Source organism: Aristolochia californica, unplaced genomic scaffold, assembly GCF_029961685.1.
Source record: "Aristolochia californica isolate CCGP_79_NKW_82.1479 unplaced genomic scaffold, dmAriCali1.0.hap1 SCAF_8, whole genome shotgun sequence".
NCBI classification, from domain to species: Eukaryota; Viridiplantae; Streptophyta; class Magnoliopsida; order Piperales; family Aristolochiaceae; genus Aristolochia; species Aristolochia californica.
The window spans coordinates 30,463,211-30,481,743 of NW_027182279.1; the positions used below are offsets into that span (position 1 = coordinate 30,463,211).

Sequence of the window (18,533 nt, forward strand, 5' to 3'; positions counted from 1 at the left end):
GTATTTTATAAGAAAGAGATTTCTTCTACACATGTTTTAAAAATGGACATGCATACTTGAAACATGTTAAAGAAACAAATGACCTATGGAACCAAACCTTTTAAAGAGAATAACAAACGCTCACTAAATTCTCAAGTGAACTTGATGTGGGATATTTACCTAAGTCAAACAATCCATTATTTTACCCATTTACAAAAAGCTAAACTAACAATCATAGATGATTGTAAAGTGATTTATCATGCGTAATGGGCTCTATTTTGTAAGAAATGACTTATGGATTGGGAGTCAACACCCATTTAAAAATCCCCCTCCTCCCCCTTTTCCTCAATGATTGCAAAACCAAATATTTAAAAATAAAAAGAGTTTACAATCCCTAAAATTACTGACACTTTTTGGAATTTACTCTCTCTTCATTAGTGGATTGTGCATTTCCATTTTAGATATATATTTTTTCCTTAAATCAAAACTTTGTGTTTTCGCTTTCCCTTCATCCTCTAAACCAAAAAGGCAAATAGATCACAACAAAATGAAAATTTTAGAGTTTATATATCAAAAAACATAAAACCAATAAAAATTTAAGTAAAGGAAATTTATTCACGCACCACAAATGAAAAAACAAGTTTTGTTATCCAAGTTTGGGAAATTCCACTAAATGAACCCTAATAGCTCTGAATTTTATAAGAAAGAGATTTCTACAACACAAGTTTTAAAAATAATTATGCATGCTTGAAACATGTTAAAGATTCAAATGACCTATGGATCCAAACCTTTTAAAGAGAATAACAAATGCTCATTAAATTCTTAAGTGAACGTGCGGTGGGATATTTACCCGAGTCAAACAAGCCATTATTTTTCCAATTTATAAAAAGTTGACCTAACAATCATAGATGATTATAAAGTGATATATCATATTTAACGGGCTATATTTTTGTAAGAAATGACTAATGGATTGGGAGTCAACACTCAGTTAAACATCCCCCGCCTCCCCCTTTTCCCCGACAATTGCAAAACCTAATATAAAAACTAAAAATATTTTTTTTAAAATCCCTAAAAATTATAGACACTCTTTGGACTTATCTCTTTCTACATTTGTACATTGTGCATTTCAATTCTAGATGTATATTTTTTTCTTAAATGTAAACTTTTAAATTTCGCTCTCCCTTCATCCCGTAATCAAAAAAGGTAAATAGATCACAACAAAATGAAAATTTTAGAGTTTATGTATGGAAAAAAATTTAAAAAATAATAAAGTAAGTAAAGAAAATTTATTCACACACCACAAATGAACACAAAAGCTTTGTTATCTAAGTTTGAAAAATTCCACTAGTTGAACCCTAATAGCTTGGAATTTTATAAGAAAGATATTTCTTCTACACATGTTTTAAAAATGGATATGCATGCCTAAAACATGTTAAAGATGAAAATGACCTATGGATTCAAAAGAGAATAAAAAACGCTCATTAAATTCTCAAGTAAACTTGCAGTGGGATAGTTACCCTAGTCAAACAAGCCATTATTTTCCCCATTTACAAAAAGCTAACCTAACATTCATAGATGATAGCAAAGGGATTTATCATGCATAACGGTATATATTTTTGTAAGAAATGACTTATGGATTGGGAGTCAACACTCAGTTAAAAATCCCCTGCCTCCCCCTTTTCCCCACAATTGCAAAACCTAATATATAAAAACTAAAAAGAGTTTTACAATCCCTAAAAATTACAGACAATCTTTGGAACTATCTCTCTCTACATTTGTACATTATGCATTTCCATTTTAGATGTATACTTTTTTCTTAAATCAAAACTTTGAGTTTTCGCTCTCCCTTCATCCCATAAAAAAAAAAAAAGACAAACAAATAAAAAAAATGAAAATTTTAGAGTTTATGTTTGGAAAAAAATTTAAAAAAAAACAAATGTAAGTACAGAAAATTTATTCACACACCGGAAAATGAACACAAAAGTTTTGTTATCCAAGTTTGGGAAATTCCACTAGTTCATCCCAAATAGCTTGAAATTTTATAAGAAAGAGATTTTTCCTACACATGTTTTAAAAATGGATATGCATGCTTGAAACATGTTAAAGATGCAAATGACCTATGGATCGAAACCTTTTAAAGAGAATAAAAAATGCTCATTAAATTCTCAAGTGAACTTGCCGTGGGATATTTACCCGAGTTAAACAAGCCATTATTTTGCCCATTTACAAAAAGTTGACCTAACAATCATAGATGATTGTAAAGTTGATTTATCATGCATAAATAGCTATATTTTTTTAAGAAATGACTTATGGATTGGGAGTCAACACTCAGTTATAAATTCCCCGCCTCCCCCTTTTCCCGGGCGATTGCAAAACCTAATATATGAAAACTAAAAAGTTTTTTTTACAATCCCTAAAAATTACAGACACTCTTTAGAATTATCTCTCTCTACATTTTTTAATTTTTCATTTCCATTTTAGATGTATACTTTTTTCTTAAATCAAAACTTTGAGTTTTCGTTCTCCCTACATCCCGTAAACAATAAAGGCAAATAGATCACAACAAAATGAAAATTTAAGAGTTTATGTATGGAAACAATTTAAAACAATAGAAAATGTAAGTAGAGAAAATTTATACACACACCACAAATGAACACAAAATTTTTGTTATCCAAGTTTGGGAAATTGCACTAGTTCAACCCTAATAGATTTGAATTTTATAAGAAAAAGTTTTCTTCTACACATGTTTTAAAAATGGATATGCATGCTTGAAACAAGGTAAAGATGCAAATGACCTACGGATCCAAACCTTTTGAAGTGAATAACAATCACTCATTAAATTCTCAAGTGAACATGCGATGGCACATTTACCCGAGTCAAACTACCCATTATTTTGCCCATTTACAAAAAGCAGACCTCACAATCATAGATGATTGTAAAGTGATTAATCATGCATAAAGGGCTATATTTTTTTAAGAAATGACATATGGATTGGGAGTCAACACTCAGTTAAAAATCCACCGCCTCCCCCTTTTCCCCAATGATTGCAAAACCAAATATATAAAAACAAAAAAGATATTTTTAAAATCCCTAAAAATTATAGACACTCTTTGGAATTATATCTCTCTACATTTGTGCATTGTGCATTTCAATTTTAGATGTATACTTTTTTCTTAAATCAAAATTTTGAGTTTTCGCTCTCCCTTCATCTTATAAACAAAAGAGGCAAATAGATCACAACAAAATGAAAATTTTAGAGTTGATGTATGGAAACAATTTAAAACAATAAAAATTTAAGTAAAGAAAATTAATTCACACACCACAAATGAACACAACAGATTTGTTATCAAAGTTTGGGAAATTCCACTAGTTGAACCCTACTAGCTTTGAATTTTATAAGAAAAAGATTTCTTCTAGACATGTTTTAAAAATGGATATGAATGCTTAAAACATGTTAAAGATGTAAATGACTTATGGTTCCAAACCTTTTAAAGAGAATAACAAACGCTCATTAAATTCTCAACTGAACGTGCGGTGGATATTTACCCGAGTCAAACAAGTCATTATTTTGCCCATTTAAAAAAAGATGACCTAGCAATCATAGATGATTGTAAAGTTATTTATAATATGTAACGGGCTATATTTTTGTAAGAAATGACTTATGGATTGGGAGTCAACTCCCAGTTAAAAATCCTCCACCTCCCCCTTTTTCACGACGATTGCAAAACCTAATATATAAAAACAAAAAAGAGTTTACAATCGCTAAAAATTAGAGACACTCTTTTGAATTATCTCTCTCTACATTTTTTCTTTGTTCATTTCCATTTTAGATGAATATTTTTTTCTTAAATCAAAACTTTGAGTTTTCGCTCTCCCTTCGTCCCGTAAACAAAAAAGACAAATACATCACGACAAAATGAAAATTTTAGATTTTATATATGGAAAAATTTAAAACAATAACTAATGTAAGTAAAGAAAATTTATTCACACACCACAAATGAACACAAAAGGTTCGTTATCCAAGTTTTGGAAAGTCCACTAGTTCAACCCTTTTAGATCGGAATTTTATAAGAAAGAGATTTCTTCTAAACATGTTTTAAAAATGGATATGCAGGCTTGAAACATGTTAAAGATGCAAATGACCTATGAATCCAAACCTTTTAAAGAAAATAACAAACGCTCATTAAATTCTCAAGTGAACGTGCAATGGGATATTTACCCAAGTCATACAACCCATTATTTTGCTCATTTAAAAAAAGCAGACCTAACAATGATAGATGATTGTAAAGTGATTTATCATGCGTAACGGGCTATATTTTTTGTATGAAATGACTTATGGATTGGGAGTCAACACTCAGTTAAAAATCCCGCGCCTCCCCCTTTTCCCCGACGATCGCAAAACCTAATATATAAAAAATAAAAAGAATTTAAATCCCTAAAAATTATAGACACTCTTTGGAATTATCTCTCTCTACATTTGTGCATTGTGCATTTCAATTTTAGAAGTATATTTTTTTCTTAAATCAAAACTTTGAGTTTTCTCTCCTCCATTCCGTAAACAAAAAGGCAAATAGATCACAACAAAATGAAAATTTTTGGTTTAATGTATGGAAAGAATTTAAAGAAATAAAAAAAATGTAAGTAAAGAAAATTTATTCACACACCACAAATGAACACAAAAGCTTTGTTATCCAAGTTTGGGAAATTCCACTACTTCAACCCTAATAGCACGGAATTTTATAAGAAAGAAATTTCATCTACACATGTTTTAAAAATAGATATGCATGCTTGAAACAAGTTAAAGATGCAAATGACCTATCCAAACCTTTTAAAGATAATAACAAACGCTCAGGAAATTGTCAAGTGAACACACGGTGGGATACTTACCGGAGTCATACAAGCCATTATTTTGCCAATTTACAAAAAGCTGACCTAACAATTATAGATGATTGTAAAGTGATTTATCATGCGGAACAGGCTATATTTTTGTGAGATATTACTTATGGATTGGGAGTCAACACTCAGTTAAAAATCTCCCGCCTCCCCCTTTTCCCCGACGATTGCAAAACCTAATATAGAAAAACTAAAAAGAGTTTTTTACTATCCCTAAAAATTAGAGACACTCATTGGAATTATTTCTCTCTACATTTGTGCATTTTTAATTTGCATTTTAGATGTATACTTTTTTCTTAAATCAAAACTTTGAGTTATCGATTTCCCTTCATCCTGTAAACAAAAAAGCCAAATAGATCACAACAAAATGAAAATTTTAGAGTTTGTATGGAAAAAATTAAAAGCAATAAAAAAAGTAAGTAAATAAAATTTATTCACACACCACAAATGAACACAAAAGTTTTGTTATCCAAGTTTGGGAAATTCCACTAGTTCAACCTTAATAGCTTTGAACTTTATAAGAAAGAAATTTCTTCTACACATGCTTTAAAAATGGATATGAATGCTTGAAACATGTTAAAGATGCAAATGACCTATGGATCCAAACATTCTAAAGAGAATAACAAACGTTCATTAAATTCTCAAGTGAACGTGCGGTGGGATATTTACCCGAGTCAAACAAGCCATTATTTTGCCCTTTTACAAAAAGCTGACCTAACAATCATAGATGATTGTAAAGTGATTTATCATGCGTAACAGGCTATATTTTCGTAAAAAAGGTCTTATGGATTGGGAGTCAACACTCAGGTAAACCACCCCGTCTCCCCCTTTTCCCTGACAATTGCAAAACCTAATATATAAAAACTAAAAAGTGTTTACAATCCCAAAAAATTATAGACATTCTTTGGAATTATCTCTCTCTACATTTTTGCATTGTGCATTTCCATTTAAGATATATAATTTTTTCTTAAATCAAAACTTTGAGTTTTCGCTCTCCTTTCTTCCCGTAAACAAAAAAGGCAAATAGATCACAACAAAATGAAAACTTTAGAGTTTATGTATGGAAAAATTTTTAAAAAATCACAAATGTATGTAAAAAAAAATTATTTACACAAAAAAAAATGAACACAAAAGTTTTGTTATCCAAGTTTGGGAAATTCTTCTAGTTCAACCCTAATAGCTTGGAATTTTATAAAATAGAGATTTCCTCTACACACGTTTTAAAAATGGATATGAATGCTTGAAACCTGTTATAGTTGAAAATGACCTATGGATCCAAACCTTTTAAAGAAAATAACAAACGTTCATTAAATTCTCAAGTGAACGTGCAGTGGGATATTTACCCGAGTCAAATAAGCCATTATTTTGCCCATTTACAAAAAGTTGACCTAACCACCATAGATGATTGTACAGTGATTTATCATGCGTAACGGGCTATATTTTTGTTACAAAAGTCTTATGGATTGGGAGTCAACACTTAGTTAAAAAACCCTGCCTCCCCCTTTTCCCCGACGATTGCAAAACCTAATATATAAAAACTAAAAAGAGTTTACAATCCCAAAAAATTACAGACACTCTTTGAAATTATCTCTCTCTACATTTGTGCATTGTGCATTTCCATTTAAGATGTATACTTTTTTCTTAAATCAAAACTTTGAGTTTTCGCTCTCCCTTCTTCCCGTAAACAAAAAAGGCAAATAGATCACAACAAAATGAAAAATTTAGAGTTTATGTATGGAAAAAATTAAAACACATAACTTTCTACAATTATATGGCCTTGTTAGCGCTTTTTTTTTCCAGAAACGTTGGGAAAATATTTCTAGTAAAAATACGTCTTCATGGACCATTAGTGCCTCATGTTTCCTGAAAAACACTTTTTAGGCAGAAAATTCTTTCTTGGAAAACTTTGCTAAAACAAATTACTTTCTATAACTATAAGGTTTTGTTAGTGTTTTTTTTCAGGAAACGTTGGAAAAATATTTCTAGTAAAAATACATCTTGAAGGACCATTTGAGCCTGAAGTTTTCTAGAAACACTTTTCTACCTGAAAATTCTTTCCAGTAATCATTTTTGGTAAACCATTTTTTGCTGAAACAAAATAATTTCTGCAACTATAAGGCATTTTTAGTGCTTTTTCAAGGAAATGTTCAAAATTTATTTCTTCTAAAAATACATTTCCATGGACTTTCAGTGCCTCATACTTCCTTCAAAATCTTTTCAAACAGAAAATTCTTACCAGGAAAATTGTGTTATGGCAATTTTTACTAAAAAAAATAACTACCATAAGGCCATGTTAATGCCTTTTTTTAGGAAATGTTCGAAAAATATTTCTTGTAAAAATAGTTGTCCAGAGAGCATTATAGCCTCATGTTCCGGGAATCACTTTTCTTGTTGAAAATTCTTACCTGAAAAGTTTTGGTGTAAGGCATTTTTTCTATTACAAATAACTTTTTACAATCAGTAAAGCTTTGTTACTACCTATTTTTGGAAACATTAGGAATTTATTTTTAGTAAAAATACATCTCCAAGGTCCATTAGTGCCTCATGTTTCCTAAAAACACTATTCAAGCTGAAATTTCTTACCAAGGAATTTTTGTTGAAACAAATTACACTCTACAACTCTAAGGTCAAGTTAGTGCCTTTATTCATGAGACATTGGAAAACCATTTCCAATAAAAATATGTCTCCAGGGATCCATAGTGCCTCATGTTTCCAGAAAACACTTTTTAAGCTGAAAAATTGTTACCTAGAAAATTTTGAGGTAAGGCGATTTTTGAGAAAAAAAATTACTTTCTAAAACAAAAAAGCCTAGTAAGTGCATTTTTTTTCAGAAAATGTTTGAAATTTATTTTTTGTACAAATAAATCTCGAGGGACCAATAGTGCCTCATGTTTCATAGAAAAACTTTTCTAGCTGAAAATTCTTACCAGGAAACTATTGTGGTAAAGAAATTTTTGCTGAAACAAATTACTTTCTAAAACTATAAGGCCTTGTTAGTGTAATTTTTTTAAAATGTTGGAAAAGTATTTCTAGTGAAAATACAACTCTTGGGATCATTACTGCCTCATGTTCCCTAGAAACATTTTTCATGTTGAAAATTCTTACCATGGAAATTTTGTGGTATGGATCTTTTTTATGAAACAAATTACTTTCTACAACAATAAGGCATTGTCAATGCTTTTTTTTTGTTTTACAGTGGAAATGCATTTTCATTAAAAATACATCTCAAAGGACTATTAGTACTTCAAGGTTTCTTGGAAACACTATTCAAGCTGAAAATTCTTCCAAGAAAAAATTTTCTAAAAAAAATTACTTTCAACAATTATATGACCTTGTTAGTGCATTTTTTAAGGAAACGTTGTGAAATATTTGTAGTAAAAATACGTCTCCATGGACTATTAGTGCCTCATATTTTATGGAAAATTTTCAGGCAGAAAATCTTTCTTGGAAAACTTTGCTGAAACAATTATTTTTCTATAACTATAACGTTTGGTAACTTTTTTTTTTTTTTTTTTTTGCAGGAAACTTTGGTACAATATTACTGGTTAAAATATATCTCCAAGGACCATTATGGTCTCATGTTTTCTGGAAACACTTTTTTACCTAAACATTCTTACCAAGAATTGTTTTTGGTAAAACATTTTTTGCCAAAAAAAATTGCTTTTTACAACTATGGCCTTGTTAGTGTATTTTTTCAGGAAACATTGGAAAAGAATTTTCACTAAAAATACATCTCCATGGGCCATCAAGGCAACATATTTCCAAGAAACACTTTTCAAGCTGAAAATGCTTACAAATAAAAATGTTTAATAAGGTAATTAACGCAAAACAAATTCATTTTACTACTACAACGCCTTGCAAAAAATTCATACCATGAAAATTTTGGTGTAAGGATATTTTTTTTGAAACAAATAAGTTTTTACATCATTAAGATCTTGTTACTGCCTTTTTTTAGGAAACTTTGTAAAAGTATTTCTAGTAGAGATAAGTCTCTAGGGTCCATTAGTGCCTCATGTTTCCTGGATACACTATTCAAGCAGAAAATTCTTACTACGAAAAATTTGATATAAGGCAATTTTTGCCCAAAACATTACTTTTAACAACTACAAGGCCTTGTAAGTACTCTTTTTTTCAGGAAACGTTGAAAAATTATTTCTAGTAAAATTACTTCTCTAGGGATCATTAGTGCCTCAAATTTCCAACAACCACTTTTCTTGTTGAAAATTCAAACCAAGAAAATTTTGAGGTAAGACATTTTTTTGTGAAAACAAATTACTTTCTACAACCACGAGGCCTTGTTAGTGCATTTTTTTAGAAAATGTTTGAATGTATTTTTAGTAAAAATACATCTCGAGGGACCATTAGTACCTCATGTTTCCTAGAAAAAAAACTTCTAACTGAAAATTTTAAAAAAGAAACTATTGTGGTAAAGCAATTTTGCTGAAACAAATTACTTTCTACAACTATAAAGCCTTGTTAGTGCATTTTTTTAGGAACTTTGGAAAATTATTTCTATCAAAAATATGACCCTTGGGACCATTACTGTCTCATGTTTCCTAGAAACCTTTTTCATGTAGAAAACTCTTACCAGGAAATTTTTGTGGTTAGGATATTTTTTATGAAACAAATTACTTTATACAACTATAAGGCCTTGTTAGTGCATTTTTTTGGTAATGCTGAAAATATGTCCCTAGTTAAAATATGTCCCAGGAACCATTAGTGCCTCATGTTACCTGGAAACACTTTTCAAGCTAAAAATTCTTAGTAGAAATTTTTTGCTGAAACAAATTACTTTCTTCAACTATATGACCTTGTAAATGCATTTTTTTCAGAAAACATTGGGAAAATATTTCTAGTAAAAATATGTCTCCATGGATGATTTGTGCCTCATGTTTCCTAAAAAGCACTTTTGAGGCAGAAAATTCTTACTTTCGAAAACTTTGCTTAAACATGTTATTTTCTATAACGGTAAGGTTTTGTTAATGATTTGTTTTTAGGAAATTTTGGAAAAGTATTTCTAGTAAAAATATGTCTCTAAGGACCATTAGTGTCTAATATTTTTTGGAAATACTTTTCTGCCTGAAATTCTTACTAAGAATCCTTTTTGGTAAAGCAACTTTTTGCCAAAAAAATTGCTTTCTACTACTATAAGGCTTTGTTAGTGTATTTTTTAAGAACATGTTGGAAAAGCATTTCTACTAAACATATGTCTCCATGGAGCATGAAACACATTTCAAGCTGAAAATTTTTACCAAGAAAATTTAGTTATAAGGCATTTTTGCTGAAAAAATTACTTTTCACTGCAATAAAGCCTTATTAATGCCTTTTTTCAGGAAACATTAGAAAAATATTTCTAGTAAAAATACATGTCCAGGGGCCATTAGTTCCTAATGTTTCCAGGAATCACTTTTCTCATTCAAAATTCTTTCCAAAAAAATTTTAGTCTAAGGAATTTTTTTTCTAAAACAAATCTTTTTACATCATTAAGGCCTTGTAATTGCCCTATTAAGGAAACTTTGGAAATTTATTTCTAGTAAAAATACATCTCCAGGGTTCATTAGTGCCTCATGTTTCCTAAAAACACTATTCAAGGTGAAAATTCTTACCAGGAAAATTTTGATGTAATGCAATTTTAGCTTAAACAAAATACGTTTAACAACTACAGAGCTTGTTAGTTCATATTTTTCTAGAAACATTGGAAAAGTATTTCTAGTAAAATTACATCTCTAGGGACCATTAGTGCATATTTCCTAGAAACACTTTTCTAACTAAAAATTCTTACTAGGAACATTTTGAGGTAAGGAATTTTTTGTGAAAAACAAATTACTTTCTACTACCATAGAAAAATGCATTTCTTCAAAAAATGTTCAAAAAGTATTTTTAGTAAAATAACGTCTCAAGGGACCATTACTGCCTCATGTTTCCTAGAAAAACTTTTCTTGCCAAAAATTCTTACCAAGAAACTATTTTGGTAAAACAATTTTTGCTGAAACAAATTACTTTATACAACTAGTCTTGTTAGTGAATTTGTTTTGGAAATTTTGGAATATACATTCTAGTTAAAAAAATGACCACTGGGACCATTACTGCCTCATTTTCCTCGAAACATTTTTCAAGTTGAAAATACTTCCCTTGTTAGTGCATTATTTTGGAAATGCTCGAAATGTATTTCTAGTAAAAATACGTCTACAAGGACCATTAATGCCTCATGTTTCATGGAAACACTTTTCAAGCTGAAAATTGTTACTTGATTTTTTTTTCTTAAACAAATTAATTTCTACAACTATACGACCTTGTTAGTGAATTTTTTAAGGTAACATTGGGAATGTATTTCTAGTAAAAATATGTCTCCACGGACCATTAGTGCCTCATGTTTCCAATAAAACACTTTTCAGGTAGAAAATTCATACTTGGAAAACTTTGATGAAACAAATTAATTTCTATAACTATAAGGTTTTATTGGTGATTTTTTTATGAAGTAGTGGAAAAGTATTTCTAGTAAAAATAAGTCTCCAAGGATCATTAGTGCCACATGTTTTCTAGAAAAACTTTTCTTCCTGAAAATTTTTACCAATAATCTTTTTTGGTAAACCAATTTTTGCCGAAAAAATTGTTTTTTGCAACTATTAGACCTTGTTAGTGTATCCTTTTAGGGAACGTTAGAAAAGTATTACTAGTATAAACTACATTTCGATGGATGGTCAATGCCTCATATTTTCATGAAACACTTTGCAAGCTGAAAGTTCTTACTAGCAAAATTTTGAAAAAAGAATTTCTTTGCTGAAAAAATTTACATATTACTACTATAAAGTTGTGTTATTGCGTTTTTTAGGAAACATTGGAAAAGTATTTCTAGTAAAAATACGTGTCCTGGGACCATTATTGCCTCATGTTTTTAAGAATCACTGTTCCTGTTGAAAATTCTTACCTAGAAAATTTTATTGTAAGGCAATTTTTATTACCAAATAATTTTTTACGTCATTAAGGCCTTCTTACTACCCTTGGGACAATTAGTACCTCATCTGTCCTAGAAACATTTTTCACGTTGAAAATTCTTACTAGGGAAATTATGTGGTAAGGATATTTTTTTATCAAACAAATTACTTTACACAACTATAAGGCCTTGTGCCTCAAGTTGGAAATGATGGAAATGTATTTCTGGTAAAAATATATCTTAAGGGACCATTTGTGCCTCAAGTTTCTTGGAAACACTTTTCAAGCTGAAAATTCTTACTAGAAATTTTTTGATTAAACAAATTACTCTCTAAAAATGACCTTGTTAGTCCATTTTTAAAGGAAACATTGGGAACGTACTTCTAGTAAAAATACATCTCCATGGACCATTAGTGCCTCATGTTTCCTGGAAAATGCTTTTCAGGCAAAAAATTCTTGTTTGGAAAACTTTGCATAAACAAATTATTTTTTATAAATGTAAGGTTTTGTTAGTAAGTTTTTTTCAAGAAACGTCGCAAAAGTATTTCTTGTAAAAATATGTCTACAAGGAACACCTCATGTTTTCTGGAAACAATTTTCTACCTGAAAATTATTACCAAGAATCTTTTTTGGTAAAACAATTTTTGCCGAAAAAATTGATTTCTTCAAATATTAGGCCTTGTTAGTGTATTATTTTAGGAAACGTTGGAAAATTATTTCTACTAAAAGTTCATCTCCAAGGACCGTGAATGCTTCATATTTCCATGAAACACTTTTCAAGCTGAAAAATTCCTATCAGGAAAATTTGGTAAACAACCAATTTTTGCTGAAAAAATTACATTATACTACTATAAAGCCTAGTTAATGCCTTTTTTCAGTAAACATTAGAAAATTATTTCTAGTAAAAATACGTGTCGTGGGACCAATAGTGCATCATATTTTTAAGAATCACTTTTCTTGTTCAAAATTCTTACAAGGAAAATTTTGGTGTAAAGAAATTTTTTTCTAAAACAAATAACTATTTATATCATTAAGGCCTTCTTACAGCCTTTTTAGGAAACATAGGAAACATATTTCTAGTCAAAATACGTCTCTAGGGCCCATTATTGCCTAATGTTTCCTTGAAATACTATTCAAGCTGAAAATTCTTTCTAGGAAAATTTTGATGTAAGGCAATTTTTGCTTAATCAAATTACTTGAAACAACTACAAGGCCTTGTTAGTATTTTTTTTCTCTCAGGAAATGTTGAAAGAGTATTTCTAGTAAAATTACATCTCTAGTGACCAATTGTGCTTCATATTTCCTAGAAACACTTTTCTAGCTCAAAATTCTTACTAGGAAAATTTTGTGGTAAGGCAATTTTTGCGAAAACAAATTACTTTCTACAACAACAAGGCCTTGTTAGTGCATTATTTCAAAGAAAGTTCGAAATATATTTTTTGTAAAAATACGTCCTGAACGATTATTAGTGCCTCATGTTTCCTGGAAAAACTTTTCTAGTTGAAAATTCTTACTAGGAAACTATTGTGGTAAAGCAAATTTTGCTGAAATAATTTACTTTCTAAAACTATAAGGCCTTGTTAGTACATTTTTTTAGGAACGTTGGAAAAATATTTCTTGTAAAAATATGACCCTTGGGACCATTATTGCCTCATGTTTCCTAGAAACATTTTTCAAGTTGAAATTTCTTCCAAGGGATATTTTGTCGTAAGGATATTTTTTTATGAAACAAATTACTTTCTACGACTATAAGGCCTTGTTAGTGCTTTTTTTTTGAAAATGTTTGAATTATATTTCGAGTAAAAATACATCCCCAGGGTCCATTATGGCCTTATATTTTTTGGAAACACTTTTCAAGCTGAAAATTCTTACAAGAAATTTTTGCTGAAACAAATTACTTTCTACAACTATAGGACCTTGTTAGTGCATTTTTTCTTGAGACAATGGGAAAATATTTATAGTAAAAATAAATATCCATGAACCATTAGTGCCTCATGTTTCTATAAATCTCCATGAACCATTAGTGCCTCATGTTTCCTGGAAAACACTTTTTAGGAGAAAAATTCCTACTTAGAAAAGTCTGTTGAAGGAAACTTATTTCTAAAAATTTAAGGTTTTATTAGTGATTTTTCTTTCAAGAAACATTAGAAAAGTATTTCTAGTAAAAATACGTCTCATGGGACCATTGGAAACACTTTTCTACCTGAAAATTTCTTAATAAAAATCTTCTTTGGTAAAGCATTTTTTGCTGAAAATTTTGCTTTCTACAACTATGACGCCTTGTTAGTGTATTTTTTATCAAATGTTGGAAAATAATTTCTAATAAAAATATATCTCCATGGATCATCAGTGCCTCATATTTCTATGAAACACTTTTCAAGATGAAAATTCTTTCCAAAAACTTATGTAAAATGACAATTTTTACTAAAAAAAATTACATTTTACAACTATTAAGCCTTGTTAATGGATTTTTTCCAGAAACGTTAGAAAAGAATTTCTAATAAAAATATGTGTCTAGGTACCCTTAGTGCCTCAAGTTTCATGGAATAACTTTTCTTGTTGAATAATATTTCTAGGAAAACTTTTGCGTAAGTTATTTTTCTGAAACGAATAACTTTTTACAACATTACGGCCAGGTTACAGCCTTTTTTAGGAAACTTTGGAAATGTATTTCTAGTAAAAATATGTCTCTAGGGTCCATTATTGCCTCATGTTTCCTATAAACACTATTCAAGTTGAAAATTTTTACCCAACAAACTTTTGAAGTGAGGCAATATTTGCTAAAACAAAATACTTTTAACAACTACTAGGCCTTGTTAGTACTTTTTTTTCTGGAATGTTGGAAAAGTATTTATGGTAAAATTACATCTCTAGGGACCATTAGTGCCTCATATTTCCTAGAAGCACTTTTCTAGCCGAAAATTCTTACCAGGAAAATTTTGAGGTAAGGAAATTTTTGCAAAAAATAAATTACTTTCTACAACAACCACAAGGCCTTGTTAGTTCATTTTTTTAAGGAAATGTTTGAAATTTTTTTTTAGTAAAAATACATCGTGAGGGACCACTAGTGCTTCATGGTTCCTAGAAAAACGTTTTTTAGTTGAAAATCATTACCAGGAAACTATAATGTTAAAACATTTTTTGCTTAAACAAATTACTTTCTACAACTATCAGGCTTTGTTACTACATTTTTTTTTATAAATGTTTGAAAAGTATTTCAAGTAAAAATATGACCCTTGGGACCATTACTGCCTCATGTTTCGTAGAAACATTTTTCATGTTGAAAATTCTTACCAGGGAAATTTTGTGGTAAGAATATTTTTTATGAAACAAATTACTTTCTACAACTACAAGGCCTAGTTAGGGAATTTTTTTGGAAATGTTGTTAAAGTATTTCTAGTAAAGATACCTCTCTAGGGATCATTAGTTCCTCGTGTTTCCTGGAAACACTTTTGAGGTAGAAAATTCTTACTAGAAAAATTTTACTTAAACAAATTACTTTTTTCAACTATATGACCTTGTTAGTGCATTTTTTCAAAAAATGTTGGACAAGTACTTCTAGTAAAAATATGGCTCCATGGACCATTAGTGCCTCATGTTTCCTGGAAAACATTTTTTAGGCAAAAAAATATTACATGGAAAACTTTGCTGAAACAAATTATTTTCTACAAATATAAAGTTTTGTCATTGATTTTATTTTCAGGAAACATTGGAAATGTATTACATGTAAAAATACGTCACCAAGGACCATTAGTGCCTCATTTTTTTTGGAAACACTTTCCTAATTGAAAATTCTTACCAAGAATTTTTTTTTGTAAAGATACTTTTACCGAAAGAAATTGCTTTCTGCAACAATAAGGCCTTGTTAGTGTATTTTCTTAGGAAACATTGGAAATATATTTCTACTAAAAATACGTCAACATGGACCATCATTGCCTCATATTTCCATTAAACACTTTTTAAGCTAAAAATTCTAACTAGGAAAATTTTTTAATAAAGATATTTTTGTTGAAAAAATTACATTTTACAACTATATAGCTTTGTTAATGCCTTTTTCTCAGGAAACATTGGAAAAGTATTTCTTGTAAAAGTACATGTCCAGGGACCAGTAGTGCCTTATGTTTCAAGAAAATCACTTTCTTGTCAAAAATTCTTACCAGGAAAATTTTGGTATAAGGAATTTTTTTTCTAAAACAAATAACTTTATATATCATCAAGGCCTTGTTATAACGTTTTTTAGGAAAATTTTAATTGTATTTCTAGTAAAACTACTTCTCCAGGGTCCATTAGTACATCATGTTTCCTGGAAACACTATTTAAGCTGAAAATTCTTACCTGGAAAATTTTGTTGTAAGACAATTTTTGTTGAAATAAATTACTTTCTACAACTCAAAGGTCTAGTTAGTGTCTTTATTTAGGAGACATTGGAAAGGTATTTCTAGTAAAAAATACATCGCAAAGGACGATTAGTGCCTTATGTTTCCAGGAAACACTTTTTAAGCTAACAATTGTTACCAAGAAAATTTCTTGGTTTGGCAATTTGTGCTAAAATAATTTCTACAATCACAAGGACTAGTTAGTGCATTTTTTTAGGGAATGTTTGGAAAATATTTTTAGTAAAAATACATCGTGAAGGACCATTAGTGCCTCATGTTTCCTGGAAAAAAAATTTCTAGCTGAAAATTCATACCAAGAAACTATTGTGGTAAAGAAATTTTTTTCTAAAGCAAATTACTTTCGACAATTATAAAGCCTTGTTAGTGCATTTTTTTTGTAAAAATTGGAAAAGTATTTCTAGTAAAAATATGAACCTTGGGTTACTACCTCATGTTTCCTAGAAAAAAATTTCATGTTGAAAATTCTAAACAGGGAAATTTTGTGGTTAGGATTTTTTTATGATACAAATTACTTTCTATAACTATAAGGTTTTCTTAGTGCATTTTTTGGACAAGATAGAAATGTATTTCTTATAAAAATAAATCTCCAAGGACAATTAGTACCTCATGTTTCCTAGAAAGACTTTTGAAGTTGAAAATTCTTACTCGAAATTTTTTGTTGAAACAAATTACGTTCTACAACTATATGACCTTGTTAAAGCATTGATTTAGGAAACGCTAAGAAAATATTTTTAGTAAAAATACGTCTCCATGGACCATTAGTGCCTCATGTTTCCTAGAAAACACATTTTAGGCAGAAAATTCTTTCTAGGAAAACTTTGCCAAAACAAATTACTTTCTATAACTAGAAGGTTTTGTTAGTGATATTTTTTCAAGAAACGTTGGAAAAGTATTTCTAGTAAAAATACATCTCCAATGACCATTAGTGCCTGATGTTTTCTGGACACACTTTCAACTTGAAAATTCATTCTAGGAATCATTTTTGGTAAAACACTTTTTGCTGAAACAAATTAATTTATGCAAATATTGTTGATTTTCAGGACTCCATGGATTTAGCTCATAGAGAAAAAGAGAAATGGACTCATTGAGAGAAAACAAGAGGAAAAAAAAGGTTATGGACTTGATATATGGGCCTTGAGCCCATCTTCCACATCTCTTGGATGTGTGGGTCTTCCTTGGTCTTATGGGCTTGGGCCCATCTTCCAACACACATGGATTTGTCAGCCTTCCTAGGTCGTGTGGGTTTGGGCCCATCTTCCAACAAACCTCCTCATGCTAGTGGTCTCTTCCATGAGGCCCAGTTGGCATAAGATAAGTGAGATTAAAATCACTCCAAGCCGTACAACATTGCTCCATACTCTAGTCATAACCCATGTTGGATGTAGGGCACACTCCTATCTTCTATAGGTAGTGGGACGCAATACTCAGAAGTGTAATAAAACTCCATCACCGTGTCCCTCCACGGGACAAAGACTCTCAAGTGATGGGAGTAATAAATGCCAATTAAGAGGGGTAACATATATGTAGTAATACTCTCCTCCATCACGGTGTCCCAACCCACACACCGAGTCTCATAGGTCGAAATGGGTGATAAGTGGGTAAAGCCTGTCATTTAGAAGATGGCAATAAAAAACCCCCCGGTATTTAAATGAAAAAGTCTCAATGGAATTAAAACACCCATATGTATGTATAAATGGACTTAAACTCCCATCCGAAGCAACATTCAAAAGGTTGGCCCAAAGATATGTGAGAGTCAAATAAAGGATGGTAGGAGAAAGGATATCGAGGCCACCTCTTCTTCAATAATAATGTCTAATCCAAAAAGACACAATAGCAGCAGTTGAAATGGGCCTGAGTCCATATAACATGACCATCTTCCAACACACATAACACATATCAAAATAATAACTTTGTAAAATGACCCATGAAATAATCCAATGCAATAAGTTGACCAACGAATATGTTGTGCCTCAAAATAATAATCCAGCTGGAAAAAGTACCAAATTGCGTCGAGTCAAATAGTAGATCAATATGTCCTAGTTATAGAAGAATAGGTATAAAACTTGGGACCTAGACATGTATATCGAGGTAAAAAATAACTAAAGCGAGTCAGGCTAACCAGGACACAGTTGACTTGGACAGAGTTGACTCGGTTGACCCAACCCACTAGGTTAACCCGAGGGAATAGAATGAGTCGGGCGGGTCGGTAGGTTGCCCGGCAAGGTCTGGTTAGGGTTGGCAAAACCAACGCTAGATTAAAATCAATCTACCTAACTTGGTGAATAAAATACGAAAATACCTTCATCTTCCTGCCTACTTCCAAATAGATTG

At 30.3% G+C, this 18,533-nt stretch overlaps 1 protein-coding gene across 1 annotated transcript in view; it reads right to left on the reverse strand.

Annotated features, from left to right (window-relative positions):
• Nucleotides 1–17,569, reverse strand: part of LOC137938397 (E3 ubiquitin-protein ligase AIP2-like) — a 41,673-nt gene extending 24,104 nt beyond the window's left edge. Inside the window, exon 1 of the mRNA XM_068783365.1 lies at nt 17,469–17,569. Coding sequence (XP_068639466.1) covers nt 17,469–17,569 — 101 coding nt within the window. The remainder of the gene's footprint in view (nt 1–17,468) is intronic.
• Between the last annotated feature and the right edge of the window lie 964 nt (nt 17,570–18,533).